The sequence below is a fragment of the Salvelinus alpinus genome, chromosome 18, assembly GCF_045679555.1.
Source record: "Salvelinus alpinus chromosome 18, SLU_Salpinus.1, whole genome shotgun sequence".
Classification (NCBI taxonomy): domain Eukaryota; kingdom Metazoa; phylum Chordata; class Actinopteri; order Salmoniformes; family Salmonidae; genus Salvelinus; species Salvelinus alpinus.
This window is the reverse complement of record NC_092103.1, coordinates 22565568-22589989: the sequence shown is the minus strand read 5'-3', so window position 1 is coordinate 22589989 and position 24422 is coordinate 22565568. Positions and strand designations below refer to the sequence as shown.

The 24422-nt window shown below is 44.7% G+C and overlaps 2 protein-coding genes across 2 annotated transcripts; one reads left to right on the top strand and one right to left on the bottom strand.

Annotated features, from left to right (window-relative positions):
• Window positions 1–7189: 7189 nt before the first annotated feature.
• Window positions 7190–14897, bottom strand: LOC139544014 (phosphoglycerate mutase 2-like). The gene is made up of 3 exons (XM_071350675.1): window positions 14333–14897; window positions 9348–9528; window positions 7190–7725 (listed from the first exon to the last, which is right to left on the bottom strand). Exons 1-3 carry the CDS (start codon window positions 14747–14749, stop codon window positions 7556–7558), a joined length of 768 nt encoding a protein of 255 aa, XP_071206776.1. The 5' UTR covers window positions 14750–14897; the 3' UTR covers window positions 7190–7555.
• Window positions 14898–20265: 5368 nt separating this feature from the next.
• LOC139544013 (neurofilament light polypeptide-like) lies at window positions 20266–23279 on the top strand. Its single transcript, XM_071350674.1, has 4 exons — window positions 20266–21417; window positions 21796–21920; window positions 22064–22527; window positions 22662–23279. Exons 1-4 carry the CDS (start codon window positions 20368–20370, stop codon window positions 22979–22981), a joined length of 1959 nt encoding a protein of 652 aa, XP_071206775.1. The 5' UTR covers window positions 20266–20367; the 3' UTR covers window positions 22982–23279.
• Window positions 23280–24422: the final 1143 nt, after the last annotated feature.

Sequence of the window (24422 nt, the reverse complement as noted above, 5' to 3'; positions counted from 1 at the left end):
ATTTGTAGATAATTGGCCCTCTTTCTGGGACTCACCCACAAACAGGACCAAGCCTGACCTGCTGAGGAGTGACGGACTCCATCCTAGCTGGAGGGGTGCTCTCATCTTATCTACCAACATAGATAGGGCTCTAACTCCTCTAGCCCCACAATGAAATAGGGTGCAGGCCAGGCAGCAGGCTGTTAGCCAACCTGCCAGCTTAGTGGAGTCTGCCAATAGCACAGTCAGTGTAGTCAGCTCAGCCATACCCATTGAGACTGTGTCTGTGCCTCGACCTAGGTTGGGTAAAACTAAACATGGCGGTGTTCGCCTTAGCAATCTTATTAGGATAAAGACCTCCTCCATTCCTGCCATTATTGAAAGAGATCGTGATACCTCACATCTCAAAATAGGGTTACTTAATGTTAGATCCCTCACTTCAAAGGCAGTTATAGTCAATGAACTAATCACTGATCATAATCTTGATGTGATTGGCCTGACTGAAACATGGCTTAAGCCTGATGAATTTACTGTGTTAAATGAGGCCTCACCTCCTGGTTACACTAGTGACCATATCCCCCGTGCATCCCGCAAAGGCGGAGGTGTTGCTAACATTTACGATAGCAAATTTCAATTTACCCCAAAAAAAATGGCGTTTTCGTCTTTTGAGCTTCTAGTCATGAAATCTATGCAGCCTACTCATTCACTTTTTATAGCTACTGTTTACAGGCCTCCTGGGCCATATACAGCGTTCCTCTCTGAGTTTCCTGAATTCCTATCAGACCTTGTAGTCATAGCAGATCATATTCTAATTTTTGGTGATTTTAATATTCACATGGAGAAGTCCACAGACCCACTCCAAAAGTCTTTCGGAGCCATCATCGACTCAGTGGGTTTTGTCCAACATGTCTCTGGACCTACTCACTGCCACAGTCATACTCTGGACCTAGTTTTGTCCCATGGAATAAATGTTGTAGATCTTAATGTTTTTCCACATAATCCTGGACTATCGGACCACCATTTTATTACGTTTGCAATCGCAACAAATAATCTGCTCAGACCCCAACCAAGGAGCATCAAAAGTCGTGCTATAAATTCTCAGACAACACAAAAATTCCTTGATGCCCTTCCAGACTCCTTCTGCCTACCCAAGGACGTCAGACGACAAAAATCAGTTAACCACCTAACTGAGGAACTCAATTTAACCTTGCGCAATACCCTAGATGCAGTTGCACCCCTAAAAACGAAAAACATTTGTCATAAGAAACTAGCTCCCTGGTATACAGAAAATACCCGAGCTTTGAAGCAAGCTTCCAGGAAATTGGAACGGAAATGGCGCCACACCAAACTGGAAGTCTTCCGACTAGCTTGGAAAGACAGTACCGTGCAGTACCGAAGAGCCCTCACTGCTGCTCGATCATCCTACTTTTCCAACTTAATCGAGGAAAATAAGAACAATCCAAAATTTCTTTTTGATACTGTTGCGAAACTAACTAAAAAGCAGCATTCCCCAAGAGAGGATGGCTTTCACTTCAGCAGTAATAAATTCATGAACTTCTTTGAGGAAAAGATCATGACCATTAGAAAGCAAATTACGGACTCCTCTTTGAATCTGCGTATTCCTCCAGGGCTTAGCTGTCCTGGATCTGCACAGCTCTGCGAGGGCCTGGGATCGGGAGAGACACTTAAGTGTTTTAGTACTATATCTCTTGACACAATGATGAAAATAATCATGGCCTCTAAACCTTCAAGCTGCATACTGGATCCTATTCCTACTAAACTGCTGAAGGAGCTGCTTCCTGTGCTTGGCCCTCCTATGTTGAACATAATAAACAGCTCTCTATCCACCGGATGTGTACCAAACTCACTAAAAGTGGCAGTGATAAAGCCTCTCTTGAAAAAGCCAAACCTTGACCCGGAAAATATAAAAAACTATCGGCCTATATCGAATCTTCCATTCCTCTCAAAAATTTTAGAAAAAGCTGTTGCGCAGCAACTCACTGCCTTTCTGAAGACAAACAATGTATACGAAATGCTTCAGTCTGGTTTTAGACCCCATCATAGCACTGAGACTGCACTTGTGAAGGTGGTAAATGACCTTTTAATGGCGTCAGACCGAGGCTCTGCATCTGTCCTCGTGCTACTAGACCTTAGTGCTGCCTTTGACACCATCGATCACCACATTCTTTTGGAGAGACTGGAAACCCAAATTGGTCTACACGGACAAGTTCTGGCCTGGTTTAGATCTTACCTGTCGGAAAGATATCAGTTTGTCTCTGTGAATGGTCTGTCCTCTGACAAATCAACTGTACATTTCGGTGTTCCTCAAGGTTCCGTTTTAGGACCACTATTGTTTTCACTATATATTTTACCTCTTGGGGATGTTATTCGAAAACATAATGTTAACTTTCACTGCTATGCGGATGACACACAGCTGTACATTTCAATGAAACATGGTGAAGCCCCAAAATTGCCCTCGCTAGAAGCCTGTGTTTCAGACATAAGGAAGTGGATGGCTGAAAACTTTCTACTTTTAAACTCGGACAAAACAGAGATGCTTGTTCTAGGTCCCAAGAAACAAAGAGATCTTCTGTTAAATCTGACAATTCATCTTGATGGTTGTAAAGTCGTCTCAAATAAAACTGTGAAGGACCTCGGCGTTACTCTTGACCCTGATCTCTCTTTTGACGAACATATCAAGACTGTTTCAAGGACAGCTTTTTTCCATCTACGTAACATTGCAAAAATCAGAAATTTTCTGTCCAAAAATGATGCAGAAAAATTAATCCATGCATTTGTTACTTCTAGGTTAGACTACTGCAATGCTCTACTTTCCGGCTACCCGGATAAAGCACTAAATAAACTTCAGTTAGTGCTAAATACGGCTGCTAGAATCCTGACTAGAACCAAGAAATTTGATCATATTACTCCAGTGCTAGCTTCCCTACACTGGCTTCCTGTTAAGGCAAGGGCTGATTTCAAGGTTTTACTGTTAACCTATAAAGCGTTACATGGGCTTGCTCCTACCTATCTTTCCGAGTTGGTCCTGCCGTACATACCAATACGTACGCTACGGTCACAAGACGCAGGCCTCCTAATTGTCCCTAGAATTTCTAAGCAAACAGCGGGAGGCAGGGCTTTCTCCTATAGATCTCAATTTTTATGGAACAGTCTGCCTACCCATGTGAGAGACGCAGATTCGGTCTCAACCTTTAAGTCTTTACTGAAGACTTATCTCTTCAGTAGGTCATATGATTGAGTGTAGTCTGGCCCAGGAGTGTGAAGGTGAACGGAAAGGCTCTGGAGCAACGAACCGCCCTTGCTGTCTCTGCCAGGCCGGTTCCCCTCTCTCCACTGGGATTCTCTGCCTCTAACCCTGTTACAGGGGCTGAGTCACTGGCTTGCTGGTGCTCTTTCATGCCGTCCCTAGGAGGGGTGCGTCACTTGAGTGGGTTGAGTTACTGACGTGATCTTCCTGTCTGGGTTGGCGCCCCCCCTTGGTTTGTGCTGTGGTGGAGACCTTTGTGGGCTATACTCGGCCTTGTCTCAGGATTGTAAGTTGGTGGTTGAGGATTTCCCTCTAGTGGTGCGGGGGCTGTGCTTTGGCAAAGTGGGTGGGGTTATATCCTTCCTGTTTGGCCCTGTCCGGGGGTTTCTTCGGATGGGGCCACAGTGTCTCCTGACCGCTCCCTGTCTCAGCCTCCAGTATTTATGCTGCAGTAGTTTATGTGTCGGGGGGCTAGGGTCAGTTGGTTACCTGGAGTACTTCTCCTGTCTTATCCAGTGTCCTGTGTGAATTTAAGTATGCTCTCTCTAATTCTCTCGTTCTCTCTTTCTCTCTGAGAACCTGAGCCCTAGGACCATACGTCAGGACTACCGGGCATGATGACACCTTGCTGTCCCCAGTCCGCCTGGCCTTGCTGCTATTCCAGTTTCAACTGTTCTGCCTGCGGTTACGGAACCCCTACCTGTCCCAGACCTGCTGTTTTCAACTCTTAATGATCGGCTATGAAAAGCCAACTGAGATTTATTCCTGATTATTATTTGACCATGCTTGTCATTTATGAACATTTTGAAAATCTTGGCTCTCTCTAATTTTCTCCTTCTCTCTTTCTTTCTCTCGGAGGACCTGAGCCCTAGGACCATACGTCGGGACTACCGGCCGTGGTGACTCCTTGCTGTCCCCAGTCCGCCTGGCCTTGCTGCTATTCCAGTTTCAACTGTTCTGCCTGCGGTTATGGAACCCCTACCTGTCCCAGACCTGCTGTTTTCAACTCTTAATGATCGGCTATGAAAAGCCAACTGAGATTTATTCCTGATTATTATTTGACCATGCTTGTCATTTATGAACATTTTGAAAATCTTGGCTCTCTCTAATTTTCTCCTTCTCTCTTTCTTTCTCTCGGAGGACCTGGGCCCTAGGACCATGCGTCGGGACTGCCGCCCGTGGTGACTCCTTGCTGTCCCCAGTCCGCCTGGCCTTGCTGCTATTCCAGTTTCAGCTGTTCTGCCTGCGGTTATGGAACCGCCACCTGTCCCAGACCTGTTGTTTTTCAACTCTTGATGATCGGCTATGAAAAGCCAACTGAAAATTATTCATGATTACTATTTGACCATGCTTGTCACTTATGAACATTTTTGAACATCTTGGCATAGTTCTGTTATAATCTCCACCCGGCACAGCCAGAAGAGGACTGGCCACCCCTCATAGCCTGGTTCCTCTCTAGGTTTCTTCCTAGGTTTTGGCCTTTCTAGGGAGTTTTTCCTAGCCACCGTGCTTCTACACCTGCATTACTAGCTGTTTGGGGTTTTAGGCTGGGTGTCTGTACAGCACTTCGAGATATTAGCTGATGTACGAAGGGCTATATAAAATAAAATTGATTGATTGATTGATAGCTCACCCCTAAACCCCTTCACACACACACTGACTTAGTAGCTCACTCCCTAAACCCCTTCACACACAGTGACTTAGTGGCTCACCCCTAAACCCCTTTACACACACACTGACTTAGTAGCTCACCCCTAAACCCCTTCACACACACACTAACTTAGTAGCTCACCCCTAAATCCCTTTACACACCCATCCACCCACCCACACCCAACCTCACCCACACCCTCTCCCCTACCCCCTGCTAAAAATGGCCCCTCCCAAAACTCCCTAAACCCCTTTACACACACTGACTTAGTAGCTCACCCCTAAACCCCTTCACACACAATGACTTAGTAGCTCACCCCTAAACCCCTTCACACACACACTGACTTAGTAGCTCACCCCTAAACCCCTTTACACGCACACTGACTTAGTAGCTCACTCCCTAAACCCCCTAACACACACACTGACTTAGTGGCTAACCCCTAAACCCCTTCACACACACTGACTTAGTTGCTCACCCCTAAACCCCTTTACACGCACACTGACTTAGTAGCTCACTCCCTAAACCCCCTAACACACACACTGACTTAGTGGCTCACCCCTAAACCCCTTCACACACACTGACTTAGTAGCTCACCCCTAAACCCCTTCACACACACTGACTTAGTAGCTCACTCCTAAACCCCTTTGCACACACTGACTTAGTAGTTCACCCCTAAACCCATTTACACACACACTGACTTAGTAGCTCACCCCTAAACCCCTTCACACACACACTGACTTAGTAGCTCACCCCTAAACCCCTTCACATACACAGACTTAGTAGCTCACCCCTAAACCCCTTCACACACACACTGACTTAGTAGCACACCCCTAAACCCCTTCACACACACACTGACTTAGTAGCTCACCCCTAAACTCCTTCACACACACTGACTTAGTAGCTCACCCCTAAACGCCTTCACACACACTGACTTAGTAGCTCACCCCTAAACGCCTTCACACACACACTGACTTTGTAGCTCACCCCTAAACCCTTTCACACACACACTGACTTAGTAGCTCACATCTAAACCCCTTCACACACACTGACTTAGTAGCTCACCCCTAAACCCCTTTACACACACACACACTGACTTAGTAGCTCACTCCCTAAACCCCTTCACACACACTGACTTAGTGGCTCACCCCTAAACCCCTTAACACACACACTGACTTAGTGGCTCACCCCTAAACCCCTTTACACACACACTGACTTAGGAGCTCACCCCTAAACCCCTTCGCACACACACTGACTTAGGAGCTCACCCCTAAACCCCTTCGCACACACACTGACTTAGTAGCTCACCCCTAAACCCCTTTACATACCCATCCACCCACACCCAACCTCACCCACACCCTCTCCCCTACCCCCTACACACACACGGACTTAGTGGCTCACCCCTAAACCCCTTCACACACACACTGACTTAGTAGCTCACCCCTAAATCCCTTTACACACCCATCCACCCACACCCAACCTCACCCACACCCTCTCCCCTACCCCCTGCTAAAAGTGGCCCCTCCCTAAACTCCCTAAACCCCTTAACACACACACTGACTTAGTGGCTCACCCCTAAACCCCTTTACACACACACTGACTTAGGAGCTCACCCCTAAACCCCTTCGCACACACACTGACTTAGGAGCTCACCCCTAAACCCCTTCGCACACACACTGACTTAGTAGCTCACCCCTAAACCCCTTTACACACCCATCCACCCACACCCAACCTCACCCACACCCTCTCCCCTACCCCCTACACACACACACTGACTTAGTGGCTCACCCCTAAACCCCTTTACACACACACTGACTTAGTAGCTCACCCCTAAACCCCTTCACACACACACACTGACTTAGTAGCTCACCCCTAAACCCCTTTACACACCCATCCACCCACACCCAACCTCACCCACACCTTCTCCCCTACCCCCTGCTAAAAGTGGCCCTGGCCCTGAGCCAGCATACTCTGTCTGTACTGAGGAGAGGGACAGAGTCAGATGAAGTGCTCCTGCACCATGGGAATGCTGCCAAAACAAACTCAGTGACCCTCCTCTCTCCTCCCCGCCACACTCCGCTCTGCCCCCTGGATAAGATTACACAGCCCCGCCGCTGCCGTCATGATACCACTGAATTACCCATGGAGGGAGAGGAGGAAGAGCAGGTAATGGAGGAGTAGAAGAGAAGAGAAAAGGAGAAGTGAGAGAGGAAGAGACTGAAAAAGATTAGGCCCAAATGTAATAGGAGGAAAAACATCAGAACCCAGGGGAAGAAAGATAAAAGCAGAAACCGGTGTAGACAAAAAGGTGGTTTCTTTATTTGTTGTGTCAGATTGTGGTGCCTTAGCACACGGCTTCACCAATCCTTCAGTGGGACTGTGACACTCCACAAGAGTCTATGTGTTTGTGTGAGTGGACAAGACTTGTGCAGTACCGGTACCACCTACACAGATCTATGGAACAATCACACCATATTTGGGTTTTATGATGTTCCCTCTCAGATACAGGTGGCTACACAGGGCATATTTCCACAACCAAAGAGAGCATTTATCCCAGGATGGAATGGACTGCAGGTGAATGGGGAGATGGAGGGGGTGGATGATAGTAAGGGATGGGGGGGACAGTCACTTTCTCTCCCTCCTCTTGACGTGTCCAGGCTAGCTTACTTCTTAGCCTTGCCCTGGGCAGCCACAGCCTCCATGGCCTTCTTCACGGTCTCGGCATCTCCCAGGAAAGCCATGGGTTTGACCGGCTTCAGATTCACATCCAGCTCATACACGATGGGTATACCTGTTGGCAGGTTCAACTCCATGATGGCAGCGTCGGACATGCCTGAGACAGACAGACAGACAGACGTGTTAGGAATGAACAGAGGATAGGGTGGGAAATCCAGACTGATCATTCATGTACAAGGAAATTCACATTAGGCACTGTATTTGACGTGTATTCCCAGTGGATGGGAAATCCTTTCTATGGATGTTAAGTACAGCTCCTTGAAGGCTGGCATATTTCTTAGCTAGTACCCACTACACACCTGTCTTTACAAAATAAAACAGGTGAGGTCATCCATACTCCTCTTTCAGGGGGAAATAAGTAGCTTGTTCCCTCTGCCCTTTCCCTGACCCTTCCCTCTGCCCTCGTGTCTCTCCCTCTCCCTCTGAAACCCTGTCTGCATCACCCTGGTCCCACCACTCCTAGAGAATGCAAAACCTTTCTGCAGAAAGGTCGTGCCCGTAACGGGACCGCACCCATGGCCTTTTCCACTGTGTTGGTCTGAGCTCCAGGGAGAGAGACACAGTTATTTATAGATTGCTGGTAATCTGGGAATGTGTGTGTGTACTCTATGTATGTGACTGGGTGCTTGTGATGCACCATGCCTATGGGTCCAGCTGTTACATTCTCAGTGACCCACAAACAATCAACAGCCTATTAGGAATTTACTGTGTACAGCCAGCCCCTACATCAGTGTAGGGGAGAGTGGGGTAAATTGAGCCATTTTTACATTCAGCATCACTATGTCAAGGGAAACATAATATTATTTCTAACAAAGATATCTACATATATTTCAGGATGTTGTGTGGAATCAGAATTCATGTAAACATAACAGTTTTGAAAACAGCTTGTGCAGGGTATGTGGTAAGTTGAGCCGCCTTGTGGTAAATGGGTGAAGGTGTCCTGTGACGCTAGGTGATGATGTCCTGTGACAGTGGGTGATGGTGCTGGTAGGTCAAAGTTTAATTCATGGAATGGGGGTGTGGTATATTGTATGTCTTAACATATACAGTAGATCTCTCTTCAATATCACTTACCCTTCCATTTCTTGACCAGTTGTCTGGGACAGGAATATTGTTTCGATGTACACATTCATAGGCAAGTTCTCTGCATTTGAGGCTACTAAGCCCATGAAACTGGTCAACGAGATTCTCGACATGCTTAGCAAGCTCAGGCAGACTCCAGGTCATCAGATAAGACCTTGTGTGCCTCTGCTACTCTATTATAGCCTCTCTTTCACACAGGTGCATGTTCGTTTTCATTTTTTGTCAATGTACCTCTTCAGTGTCATTCAGTCAATTTTTTTAAATCTCTTGCTGCTGCTCAAATGGACTTCTTCTCTTTATTCACTTCCTTGGCTGCTCTCTCAAGAACCTCAAGGCAGGCTAGATCCCTGCTTCAATCTGTGCAGTGGCTATGCATCTGTTAGATCTGTGTTGTGAGTGATGTTTGACTCCATGCCATACTGGACATGCCTTGTGAAACATTATCTCTAACCTTTCCCCTCAAGTACTGTCTCTCATTTCCAAGCGATTCCATGTTCCCTCCTGCCTTGTGTGTTTGTCATCTCCTATGTTAGTTGTACCACTCTTTCTCCATGTCCTCCCCTCTCCCTTTCCCCCCTCTCCCCCACCCTCGCTCTCTGTCTGTGTCCAGCTAACACAGCAGCCCATAATACTCACCCTCTAAGTGCTTGACAATTCCGCGGAGGCTGTTGCCGTGGGCAGCGATGATGACGTTCTTGCCGGCTATGATCTCAGGTGCGATGACATCGTTCCAGTAGGGCAGGGCGCGGGCAATGGTGTCCTTCAGGGACTCACATGTGGGCAGCTCACCAGGCTTCAAGCCCTTGTAGCGCCTTGACTGGTGGGAGGACAGAACAGCATGTTGGGTTACACCGCTCAAATGTATCATCATGTTGGGTTACACCGCTCACATGAATCATCATGTTGGGTTACACTGCTCAAATGTATCATCATGTTGGGTTACACTGCTCAAATGTATCATCATGTTGGCTTACACCGCTCATATGTATCATCATGTTGGGTTACACCGCTCACATGTATCATCATGTTGAGTTACACTGCTCAAATGTATCATCATGTTGGGTTACACCGCTCACATGAATCATCATGTTGGCTTACACCGCTCATATGTATCATCATGTTGGGTTACACCGCTCACATGTATCATCATGTTGGGTTACACTGCTCAAATGTATCATCATGTTGGGTTACACCGCTCACATGTATCTTCATGTTGAGTTACACTGCTCAAATGTATCATCATGTTGAGTTACACCGCTCAAATGTATCATCATGTTGAGTTACACCGCTCACATGTATCATCATGTTGGGTTACACCGCTCACATGTATCATCATGTTGAGTTACACCGCTCAAATGTATCATCATGTTGGGTTACACCGCTCACATGTATCATCATGTTCAGTTACACCGCTCACATGTATCATCATGTTGAGTTACACCGCTCACATGTATCATCATGTTGAGTTACACTGCTCAAATGTATTATCATGTTGGGTTACACCGCTCACATGTATCATCATGTTGGGTTACACTGCTCAAATGTGTCATCATGTTGGGTTACACCGCTCAAATGTATCATCATGTTGGGTTACACCGCTCACATGTATCATCATGTTGGGTTACACTGCTCAAATGTATCATCATGTTGGGTTACACTGCTCAAATGTATCTTCATGTTGGGTTACACCGCTCACATGTATCTTCATGTTGGGTTACACTGCTCAAATGTATCATCATGTTGGGTTACACTGCTCAAATGTATCATCATGTTGGGTTACACTGCTCAAATGTATCTTCATGTTGGGTTACACCGCTCACATGTATCTTCATGTTGGGTTACACTGCTCAAATGTATCATCATGTTGGGTTACACTGCTCAAATGTATCTTCATGTTGGGTTACACCGCTCACATGTATCTTCATGTTGGGTTACACTGCTCAAATGTATCATCATGTTGGGTTACACTGCTCAAATGTATCTTAATGTTGGGTTACACCGCTCACATGTATCTTCATGTTGGGTTACACCGCTCACATGTATCATCATGTTGGGTTACACCGCTCACATGTATCTTCATGTTGGGTTACACCGCTCACATGTATCATCATGTTGGGTTACACTGCTCACATGTATCTTCATGTTGGGTTACACTGCTCAGATGTATCATCATGTTGGGTTACACTGCTCAAATGTATCTTCATGTTGAGTTACACTGCTCAGATGTATCATCATGTTGGGTTACACTGCTCAAATGTATCATCATGTTGGGTTACACTGCTCACATGTATCTTCATGTTGGGTTACACTGCTCAAATGTATCTTCATGTTGGGTTACACTGCTCAAATGTATCATCATGTTGGGTTACACCGCTCACATGTATCTTCATGTTGGGTTACACTGCTCACATGAATCATCATGTTGGGTTACACCGCTTACATGTATCATCATGTTGGGTTACACCGCTCACATGTATCATCATGTTGGGTTACACCGCTCACATGTATCATCATGTTGGGTTACACTGCTCAAATGTATCTTCATGTTGGGTTACACCGCTCAAATGTATCATCATGTTGGGTTACACCGCTCACATGTATCATCATGTTGGGTTACACTGCTCAAATGTATCTTCATGTTGGGTTACACCGCTCAAATGTATCATCATGTTGGGTTACACCGCTCACATGAATCATCATGTTGGGTTACACTGCTCAAATGTATCATCATGTTGGGATACACTGCTCAAATGTATCTTCATGTTGGGTTACACTGCTCAAATGTATCATCATGTTGGGTTACACTGCTCAAATGTATCATCATGTTGGGTTACACTGCTCAAATGTATCATCATGTTGGGTTACACTGCTCAAATGTATCATCATGTTGGGTTACACTGCTCAAATGTATCATTATGTTGGGTTACACTGCTCAAATGTATCTTCATGTTGGGTTACACTGCTCAAATGTATCTTCATGTTGGGTTACACTGCTCAAATGTATCATCATGTTGGGTTACACTGCTCAAATGTATCTTCATGTTGGGTTACACTGCTCAAATGTATCATCATGTTGGGTTACACTGCTCACATGTATCTTCATGTTGGGTTACACTGCTCACATGTATCTTCATGTTGGGTTACACTGCTCAAATGTATCATCATGTTGGGTTACACCGCTCAAATGTATCTTCATGTTGGGTTACACTGCTCACATGTATCCTCATGTTGGGTTACACTGCTCAAATGTATCATCATGTTGGGTTACACTGCTCACATGTATCTTCATGTTGGGTTACACTGCTCAAATGTATCATCATGTTGGGTTACACCGCTCAAATGTATCTTCATGTTGGGTTACACTGCTCAAATGTATCATCATGTTGGGTTACACTGCTCACATGTATCATCATGTTGGGTTACACTGCTCAAATGTATCTTCATGTTGGGTTACACTGCTCACATGTATCTTCATGTTGGGTTACACCGCTCACATGTATCTTCATGTTGGGTTACACTGCTCACATGTATCTTCATGTTGGGTTACACTGCTCACATGTATCTTCATGTTGGGTTACACCGCTCACATGTATCATCATGTTGGGTTACACCGCTCACATGTATCATCATGTTGGGTTACACCGCTCACATGTATCATCATGTTGGGTTACACCGCTCACATGTATCATCATGTTGGGTTACACTGCTCAAATGTATCTTCATGTTGGGTTACACCGCTCAAATGTATCATCATGTTGGGTTACACCGCTCACATGTATCATCATGTTGGGTTACACTGCTCAAATGTATCTTCATGTTGGGTTACACCGCTCAAATGTATCATCATGTTGGGTTACACCGCTCACATGAATCATCATGTTGGGTTACACTGCTCAAATGTATCATCATGTTGGGTTACACTGCTCAAATGTATCTTCATGTTGGGTTACACTGCTCAAATGTATCATCATGTTGGGTTACACTGCTCAAATGTATCATCATGTTGGGTTACACTGCTCAAATGTATCATCATGTTGGGTTACACTGCTCAAATGTATCATCATGTTGGGTTACACTGCTCAAATGTATCTTCATGTTGGGTTACACTGCTCAAATGTATCTTCATGTTGGGTTACACTGCTCAAATGTATCATCATGTTGGGTTACACTGCTCAAATGTATCTTCATGTTGGGTTACACTGCTCAAATGTATCATCATGTTGGGTTACACTGCTCACATGTATCTTCATGTTGGGTTACACTGCTCACATGTATCTTCATGTTGGGTTACACTGCTCAAATGTATCATCATGTTGGGTTACACCGCTCAAATGTATCTTCATGTTGGGTTACACTGCTCACATGTATCTTCATGTTGGGTTACACTGCTCAAATGTATCATCATGTTGGGTTACACTGCTCACATGTATCTTCATGTTGGGTTACACTGCTCAAATGTATCATCATGTTGGGTTACACCGCTCAAATGTATCTTCATGTTGGGTTACACTGCTCAAATATATCATCATGTTGGGTTACACTGCTCACATGTATCATCATGTTGGGTTACACTGCTCAAATGTATCTTCATGTTGGGTTACACTGCTCACATGTATCTTCATGTTGGGTTACACCGCTCACATGTATCTTCATGTTGGGTTACACTGCTCACATGTATCTTCATGTTGGGTTACACTGCTCACATGTATCTTCATGTTGGGTTACACCGCTCACATGTATCATCATGTTGGGTTACACCGCTCACATGTATCATCATGTTGGGTTACACCGCTCACATGTATCTTCATGTTGGGTTACACTGCTCAAATGTATCTTCATGTTGGGTTACACTGCTCAAATGTATCTTCATGTTGGGTTACACCGCTCACATGTATCTTCATGTTGGGTTACACTGCTCAAATGTATCATCATGTTGGGTTACACTGCTCAAATGTATCTTCATGTTGGGTTACACTGCTCAAATGTATCATCATGTTGGGTTACACTGCTCAAATGTATCATCATGTTGGGTTACACTGCTCACATGTATCTTCATGTTGAGTTACACTGCTCAAATGTATCTTCATGTTGGGTTACACCGCTCACATGTATCTTCATGTTGGGTTACACTGCTCACATGTATCTTCATGTTGGGTTACACTGCTCAAATGTATCTTAATGTTGGGTTACACCGCTCAAATGTATCTTCACAACAGCAGGTGCTGACAAGTGTGATGTAACATACTAGAGGTCTGCAAATTAAACCTGGCAGAGCTTACTTAGTAACTCAAGTGTTACATGTTGCAGTTTTACAGTCCATGTTTAGGCTCATACAAGTAGTTATATATGAGAAGTCAGAATTTAATTCAATGCTGTTCCATTCATTCAATGGTGTTTTACTTCAAATGAGACCTGCAGGTCTTAGTCTTGTAGGTTCTCCTGAGCAAGTCATAGATATCCTGATGTTATCCCGTTTCCTTGTAAAACTTGTGCATATTCTAGGGGCGTTTTACTTTTCAAAGTTTTTATTCTATATCATCAATCACACACTTAAAACTTGAATCACAGGTGTGTTTTGTGTAGTACTAGCACCACCAATACTCCAACACCACTCCTCCTACCTCACTGATGATCTTGTGGTAGGCGTGGTTGTGTTCCATTGGGGGAGGGGGGGTGTCGAAGGAGCGACGCCAGATCTTGACCTGCTCCTCTCCATGCTTCTCGGCTGTCTCTGCCTTGTTAAGACCTGTCAGGCCGCCGTAGTGGCGCTCGTTCAGGCGCCATGTGCGGTACACGGGCAGCCACATCTGGTCTGTGCCTTCCAGGATGGTCCACAGGGTCTTGACGGCGCGCTTCAGCACAGAGGTGTGGCAGATGTCAAACTTCATGCCAGCCTCCTTGATGGCCTTAGCACCACTCTTGGCCTCCTCCAGGCCCTTCTCGCTAAGGTCGGCATCAAACCATCCACAGAATTTGTTGTACTGGTTCCACTCACTCTCGCCATGACGGACGATCACCAACTTATGGGCGGTAGTCATGTTTAAGTTCCTTTACCAAACACAGGAAACACAGCCCTCCCTTATAGTACACAGACTCTGAGACCAACAGCCCCAAGCGACTCTTACCACACCTTTTATAGCACCCTGGAATGTGGCCCTGTGTAGCTGCCGGTTTTCCACTGTTCCCCACCAATGAGGGCACATCACTTTCTGATTGACAGCCAGGCTCAGCCAATAGGGCAGGGCCTCCCGTGGGCTAGAGGGACATGTCCCAGCTGGGAAGGGCAGAGGTCAGGGATTGAGCCAAAATAGCAACATGACTTTTAAACTCTGTGGAATAAAAGTGTAAAGATCAGAGTAAGCTGCTGCTCCTGAGGCATTGTAAAGAGTCTGTAGAGTGTCTGAGAGGAACAGCCACATCAATGAAAGTTAGTTATCTAACTCTGGCCTTGCACTTTATATCTTTATCCAAAACCATTACTGATACAACTATACCATGCAATGAGGTAGTAGTGACTAGGGAAAAACAGACTAAAGCATTCTGGACTCCCGAGTGGTGCAGGAGTCTAAGGCACTGCACCTCAGTGCTAGAGGTGTCACTACAGACACTCTGGTTCAAATCCAGGCTATATCACAACCAGCTGTGATTGGGAGTCCCATAGATCGGTGCACAATTGGCCCAGCATTGTCTGAGATTGGCCAGGGTAGGTCGTCATTGTAAATAAGAATTTGTTCTTAACTGACTTGCCTAGTTAACCTCCCTAGGGGGTGTGGGACGCTACCGTCCCACCTGGCCAACCTCCAGTGAAATTGCAGAGCGCCAAATTCAAAAACAGAAAAACTCATAAAAATGTTATACATATAACTTCTTGTTAATCCAACCACGGTGTCAGATTTCAAAAAGGCTTTACAGCGAAAGCAAACCATGCGATTATCTGAGAACAGCCCCCAGCAGACAAATCATTACAAACAGTTCGCAGCCAAGAAGAGGAGTAACAAAAGTCAGAAAGAGCGTTAAAATGTATCACTTACCTTTGATGATCTTCATATGGTTGCACTCCGAAGACTCCATGTTACACAATAAATGTTCATTTTGTTCGATAAAGTCCCTCTTTATATTCAAAAACCTCCGTTTTGTTGGTGCGTTTTGTTCAGTAATCCAGTGGAACAAAGCGCGGTCACAGACAGACAGACGAAAAATCTAAAAAGTACCATAAAAGTTCATAGAAACATGTCAAACGATGTTTATAATCAATCCTGTTTTTGTCATTAATAATCGATCATATTTCAACCGGACAAAAGCTTCATCAATAGAAAAGGAGAAACAAGAAAGGCGAAAGAAAGAAACAATGCCTAAAGACTGGCCACATGTTGTGGAAGCCATAGAGATCGTGAACTGCATCATAAGTATTTGTATGGTGGATAGGCTTTCAATGGAAAAGAGACATTTCAAAATAATAGCACTTCCTGAATGGATTTTTCTCATGTTTTTGCCTGCCAAATCAGTTCTGTTATACTCACAGACACTATTTTAACAGTTTCGGAAACTTTAGAGTGTTTTATATCCAAATCTACCAGTTATATGCATATCATATCTTCTGGACCCGAGAAGCAGGCAGTTTAATTTGGGCATGCATTTCATCCAAAATTCCGAATGCTGCCCCCTACCCTAGAGAAATTTTAAACTCTGGGACCAGTTCAGGTTAAAATACTGATTCTGCATTAAACTGACTGAGGCCAAACTTTAGGGCTAAATCAATGCCCGCTGCTACCAATCGAAAATATGAGCCACATTGAGAAAAGAGAGAAATACAATATCACCACATACAAAATTAATGGAACTCTAGGCATGAAGCCAAACTGTGTATCATATATCACAAAAAAGGGCAGAGAGATTGACAAATCACAAAGAGAGATAAAGACTGAGGATGCTGCAGTGAAAGAGAGAGAGAGAGAGAACGTGAAAGAGCAAGAAAGAGAAAGTAGGTGAATATAGTAGGACAGAATAATTGTGCAGTTGAAAGAGAGGGGAGTGAGAGAGGAGAGGAGGGTGGTGTGGAGGGGATGTGGGGGTCTTTGGAGAGCACGACTGTACTGATGAGTCAGCTTGCGGCAGTACCCCACACCTACACTAAACATTGTCATTGCATTGTCAGCAAAATACATACAAACACACTCAAATTCATACACTCATCTCAATAAGTACAGCCAAAATACACAGTATACTGCATCCAAACACAGACTCATACCAGCCTGCTCTTTGACCAGATCCTCATACTGTAAACTACTGGTCACTCTGCTATCCATTCTGTCAGTCAACCGTCTTGGACAGTATCAAAGGTGTCCCCTCCCCCCTCCCCTCCCTTCCACCTCAGGAGGAAGAGGAGGAGGAATAGGAGGAAGTGTGTGTCAGCAGTCAAGCAGGCAGGGGGGCATGCAGGCAGCAGTATTTCTGACCAGTCATGGTTCCCTCTTCACGTTTCAGCTGAAAGATGAAACTGTTTTTCTTGTTAGGGAATTAACATGAAGTTTAACTTCAAAGCCCTCTGTGTCCCTTCCAGCAAAAGCGATCATGAAAATCTATTTGAATGAATATAACCCATTCTGTATAATAATCAAACCAATACATTATCATTACAAACATAGAAACACATCTTCACAGACATAATTTAAACACATTAGCATTACAGCACCTGATAGGGGAGAGTGGGGTATGTTGAGACATTTTTTACATTTAGTATCTAGTATTCTTTTTAACAAAATATATCTACATACAGTGCGTATCATAAGTATTCAGTCCTATTGGATTTCTTTACATTTTATTGTGTTACAAAGTGGATTCAATTAGATTTTTTTCCAACAATCTAAACAAAATACTCTGTAATGTCAAAGTAGAAGAAAAATTCCAATATTATTTTAAGATAATTTTAAAATAAGACACTAATAAACCATGATTAGATAAGTATTCACCGCTCTGTCAATACATGGCAGGAACACTTTTGGCAGCGATTACAGCAGGGAGTCTTCTTGGGTAAGTCTCTAAGAGCTTTGCACACCTGGATTGTTCAATATTTGCCCATTATTCTTTTCAAAATTATTCAAGCTCTGTCAAGGTGTTGGGGATCATGGCTAGACAGCAATTTTCAAGTCTTACCATAGATTTTCAAGCAGATTTAAGTCAAAACTGTAACTTGACCACTCAGGAACATTTACTGTCTTCTTGTTAAGTAATTCCAGTGTAGATTTGGCCTTGTGTTTTAGGTTATTGTCCGGCTGAAAGTTGAATTTCTCTCCCAGTGTCTGGTGTAAAGCAGACTAAGTCAGGTTTTCCTCAAGGATTTTGCTCCATTCTTTTAATTTTTATACAGAAGATTGACCCAGTCATTGCTGATGTCAAGCATACACATACCATGATACAGCCACCACAATGCTTGAAAATAAGGAGTCAGTTACTCAGTGATGTGTTGTGTTGGATTTGCCCCCAAAATAAAGTTTTGCATTTATTCTGTGTATTTTTTTATTCTTTTCACTTTGTCATTTAGGTCATTATTGCGGAGTCACTACAATGTTGTTGATCCATCCTCAGTTTTCCATCCTCAGTAGCTGTTTTAAAATCACCAATGTCCTCATGGTGACATCTCTGAGCAGTTTCTTCCTGCAGCTCAGTTCAGAAGGACCAGAAGGACTTATTATGTGATTTGTTAAGCCAAAATGTACTCCTAAACAAATGTAGGCTTGCCTGAACAAAGGGAGTGAATACTTATGCAACGACTATATTTTTATTAATTTGTAAAGATGTCAAATTTTATTTTTACTTTGACATTATGTAGTATTTTATGTAGATCAATGACAAAAAACTCATAATAAAATATTTTTAAATCACACTTTGTAACGCAATAAAATGGGGTTGAATACTTATGAGACCCACTGTATATTTCAGGATGTTGTGTATCCTTGGAAATAATCAGTTTAGCAAGCTCAGACTCCATGAAATAATCAAATCCATGACTGATCTACAAATAATAATGAGTAGTTATTTACGATGCAAGGTGATTTGTAGATCAGTCGGCTGCAATGTCGAACAAGCCCCGTGTGCCTGTGCTACTCTATCATAGGCTTTCTTCCACACAAGTAAATGTTTTATTTTTTGTTAATGTACCTCTTCAGTGTCATTCGGTCAATTTTTTCATCCCTTGCTGCTGCTCGAATGGACTCTAACTTCATTGGCTGTTCTTTGAAGAACTTTAAGTGGGGGCTAGACCCCTGCTTGTTTTAGATTTGTATACACGGGGCATGGTGATGTCTGCTCTGTAAAAAAAAAAATGTCCTATCTTCATATGCATGACAAATTGCAAAAATGCTTTGCATAAAACTGACAAAATGTGATCATCATTTGTATAGGGTATGTGGAGCCATTGGCTCAATTTGCCACTGGCCAAATTGCACAACTTACCCCAAAGCAAACATTTCTGCTATGTTAGCTCACACAGCTACAATAATGCACTTTCATGCTAGGTTCAGGATCTCATATTGAAGCTTATAGAGACCCAACTGATGTATAAAACAGTCTTAGAACAATCTACTTTGGGTTAGATACAAGCATCATGAAACATATAACGCAATACATTTATTTGACTTTGTGAAAATCCGTTTTTTGTACCTAACTTGCTTACCACTTCTTACATGTGGTTTCTTCCTTCACAGACTCCATGAAATTATGACCTCTTCCTAAATATTTGGTCACATTATTCATTTTGTGTATGGTTTCCTAGAAACAAGTGGTGGCTCAGCTAACCCTTTAGCACGACTTACCCCACTCTCCCCTACAGAAGAAGTATCTACAGGCACCAAACAGTAGCTTACCAGCCATGACGTATAAGTAAATAAGCACTCTGAGATTCATCGCATATTTGACCATATATCTGACCAAATACAATCCTACTGTGTGTTCTGTGTTTATCATTGCAGGTTTTCAGAGGTCATGGGTGTATTTCTCCTATTGGCCAGCAGGGGAGGTGCTGTGTCACTGTATGATTACAAGTTGTGTATAATAGGAACACAAAAGCTGCTGTAGAATCAGGACAGCCCATTCTCTTCCCTGCAGGAGGACTGCAGGACCTACATTCAAATGAGTACAAACTCAAGTCATCTCATGCGACTATTCATTTTTTCTATCGGTGCAGGTACAGTGCAGATAATATACTGTACTTCACTAGCCAGAGGCTTTAGCTATCTGACTCTACTCTTCTGTAGATTAACTTGTGAATATTAGTAGTCAAGGTTACTGTGTATGACAGAAACACTGTAGAGCAACTAAAAACATGTTAACCTCTGTTCTACCCGCAAAAACACAAACATCTCTCTTTCATCTGCCCCCTCTCTCTTTCCCTCTCCATCTCTCGCCATCTCTATATCTCCTTCCCTCCCCCTCTCTCTTCTTCCTTCTTTTCTTTCTCTCACTCTCCCTCTCTCTCCGTTGCAGTGTTAGTCTTTCGATCCCGCGTAGTCAGAGTTTGGGAAACTGCTTGCGTCAGAGCTCTCCCTTTTGCTATAAAAGCTGGAGCCACTGCAGCAGCATCAGTCTGGGTTCTTCTCCCGAGCCCTACAGACATATTCACACAGAGCCAGACAAAGCAGCCTGTCCTCGCAGCACAGCCATGAGTACCCTCGGCTTTGACCCTTACTACTCCTCCTCCTCCTACCGCCGCTGGTATGTGGAGGGAGCCCCCCGAGGGGTGGTGACCAGGGGGAGGTCACGCTCGGCCTACTCAATCCACACCTCTCCCCTGTCCTCTGTGAGCTCCCGTTTGCAGTACTCCTCTCCTGGACGGGTTCTGCATTCATCCCCGGCTTCCTCCTCCTCCGTGGAACTGGAGCTGAGCCAGGCGGCCCAGGTGAGCTCTGAGTTCCGCACGGTAAGGACCCAGGAGAGGGCTCAGATGCAGGAGCTCAATGACCGCTTCGCCGGCTTCATCGACCGCGTGCGGGAGCTAGAGCAGCAGAACCGTGCGCTGGAGGCTGAGCTGATGCTGCTGAGGCAGAGGCATGGGGAGCCTTCCCGTCTGAGGGCCCTGTATGAGCAGGAGGCGCGGGCTCTGAGGGCTGCCGTGGAGGAGGCGCGTGGGGAGCAGCAGGCCGCCCTGGGGCAGAGGGAACGTCTGGGGCAAGCCCTGAGCGCCCTGCAGGCCCGCTACGAGGAGGAGGTGGTGGCTCGCGAGGACGCGGAGGGAAGGCTGCTGGATGCGCGGCGTGGTGCCGACCAGGCCACCCTGGCCAGGACCGAGCTGGAGAAGAGGGTGGAAACCCTGCTGGACGAGCTGGCCTTCCTCAAGAGGCTCCACGAGGGGGAGGTGGTGGAGCTCCAGGCCCAGGCCCAGCTGGGGGCCCAGGTGGCTGTGGAGATGGAGGCAACCACGCCGGACCTGTCCGGGGCTCTGAGGGACATCCGAGCCCAGTACGAGAGGCTGGCAGCCAAGAACATGCAGTCTGCTGAGGAGTGGTTCCGTGGGAAGGTGGGCTCCCTGACGGAGAGCGTGGCCCAGCACAGCGATGCAGTGAGGAGCTCCAGGGACGAGGCTGGGGAGTACCGCCGGCAGCTCCAGTCCCGCCTGCTGGAGATCGATGCCTGCAGGGGTCTCAATGAGTCTCTGGAGAAACAGTTGCATGACATGGAGGACAAGCAGAGTGCTGAGATCAATGGCATGCAGGTCAGTAGTGGTACTGCAGGACGAATTTATACTGGTACTGTAGGAGTGGTACTGCAGGACGAATTTATATCTATATTCAAGCAAATACCTCAGAAGGAATGCAATCTAATAGTGAATGTGTTTCTTAATTGCATGTTTAGAAACTGTTTATCAATAGATAAATGACTTCATCAGAATACAAGACACCAATAATGTTTTGAATAATTTGTGCAAAGTGGAACTGATTTAGTAATGTAGAAGGGGAAAAATATTATATTGCATCAAATGTGCATTTTAATAGTCACACTCAAAATTTTGGACAGTTTACCTGAACTTGTAACCTGCTGTAAGAACTATGTAAGAATTATCCACCACATTACCTCTAAACTTTTCCTGTAGGATACTATTGGCCAGCTGGAGAATGAGCTGGGAGCCACAAAGCAGGAGATGGCTCGCTACCTGAAGGATTACCAGGACCTGCTGAATGTTAAGATGGCCCTTGACATCGAGATCGCTGCGTACAGGTAGGATGCTATGAGGAGCATTGACCAAAGCTTCAACTTAAATAAATATAACGTAATAATACTAATGCAAGTCCAGGTCAAGGAAAACCTTTTGTCCTTTAACTCTGAAAGTATATATGCCCCATGATACTTTACTTCTCCAGGAAGCTGCTGGAGGGGGAGGAGTCTCGTTTCAGTGGGGGCGTGTCCGGGGGTATGTCCAGTGTCTACGGCCACACCCTGTCGGCCACACCCTCCTTTGGCCGCTCTATGTTCTCCATGCAGGCCAGCCTAAGCTCTGGCGCCCCCTACCTGATGACTTCACGCTTCCTCAGCTCCTCATTCACCTCTGGAGATGACGTCATCTCTGCCAGCCTGGCCCAGCAGGACTCTGCCAGCCTACCACAGGAGGAGAAAGAGGAGAAGGAGGAGGAGGAAGAGGAGGAGAAGGAGGAGGAGGAAGAGAAGGAAGAGGAGGGAGAGGAGAAGGAGGAAGAGGGTGGAGAGGAGAAGGAGGAAGAGGGTGGAGAGGAGAAGGAGGAAAAGGGAGAGGAGAAGGAGGAAGATGGAGATGAGGGAGGCGAGGTGGAGAAGGAAGATGGGGAGGATGCTAAGGACGGAGAAGAAGGTTAGTATTAGTATTATCCCTCAAATAATATTTTCTATTGTTGTCGTGCATTGCTTAGATGTTAACATTTTTACAATGCAGTCTACTAACACAATTATTCCCCTATTCACAATTATAAAATGTTTTGGTTATAGCTGGGGATGAGGTGGAAGAGAAGGAAGAAACTGCAAAGGAGGACGGAGAGAAAAAGGAAGATAAGGACAAGGGTGGGGAGCAGGAGGGAAAGGAAGGCGAGGAAGAGGAGGGGGGAAAGAAAGAGGGGGGAGATGATAAAGAAGGGGGTGATAAAGAGGAAGAGGATCAAGCTGAAGCTAAAAGTGAGGAGAAAAAAGATGACAAAGCAGACACCAAAGAAGAGAAAGATGAACCAGAGATATCCAAGACCGTGGGAAAGAGTGAAAAACCTGCCGAAGAGAAGAAAGACCAATCTGAAAAACCAAAGGCTAAAAAGTAAGTTTGTGGCCCAAGACTCCACAAGCCAGAAGACAGTCTAATAAAACCCCCAGCTCGACAAACAGCAGAAATACACAAGATTAATGACTTCAGTGTGCTTGTTAACAAGGTGCTCAATACAATACATATTTTAGTGCACTACTGCATAAAATCACTGCTTGCAAAGATCATAAAAAGTCAATTGAAGTCTGGTCACACAATTCCTTGAGTGTGTGTGTGTAAGAATGTGTGTGCTGTGCCTGTGCGCAAGTCTGCGAGAGTGTGGTTTCGGATGACTGAATAAATACTATTCAAATACAGAGTGTGTAATTTATTGTTTTTGTGCTTCATGCTAAATAATAACTCAATTAACAATATGTATCATTTCTATGTCAGATCTGTTCAACTCAACAACAAGGATGAGTTGTTGAATATATTGAATATATAAACCTTTAATTGAAGGTGTGCTTAAAAACATGATCACATAGTTAACCACAAATTGAATGCATGTAATGGCCTGCTTACAGCAGGTCCAGACTCAATTAATTAATTAATCAATCAATCCATTAACAGGTTATGTGTCAGGATTTACAAACTGTTTACAAATGTGGAACAAACTATCTATTAAATATAAGCTGTTTGTAAGAAGACGTTAACATGATGGTTTACTATGCTCAATAGCCTGTCAGATCTCCTTTAGACCGTGTAGAGTGCAGCGGTACTCAAACTTTTCAGCAGGGGCCCCATTTTTCCAGCCAGAATTTCTGGGGACCCCATTTTTTCCCCAATAATTCATTGCGACCCCACCACATCCCAAATCTAATGACACAACCTTAAAATCGGTAAGTTTCGATTTTTACATCAACAAATAAGCTTAAATTCAATGCATTTGAATCTCTAATAAATAAATAAATTTACTTAATAAAACTATATCTTTGAAACTATCTTTCAAATTTTTTTTGTATATTGTCCCATCCAATAATCTGCAGTTTTAATATTTTGTTCCTCAAAAAAATTTGTTTAAACGCTTTGGCGACCCCAGTGCAGTTACCCCACGACACCACTAGGGAACGCGACCCAGACTTTGAATGCCACTGGTGCAAAGCCATTTTATGAACACAACCATTCATCTCTCTGTCACGACGCATCACGACGCACTAGCAGGGGCCTGACAGTTTTTTGTGCTGTAGCACTAACCTGGCAAGGTCTACATCAGATGCTTAATCAGCTACGCAGCTCAGGTCCAGTGTGTCTGAGAAACAGATGCTGAGGAACGGGATGATCTTCAGACAGTGATGGCATTGTTATTAGCTCATATCAGGGCTGAAAACGATAACAACTGTGGTTTTTATTGCTTTTAAGACATTGAAGTACTGTGGTGCTAATTTTATGACTCTTGGCAATTTAGTTGCTTCCATAAGCACATTACGTGAGGGCTGGCTAAAATCCTGAGTGGAAGAGGT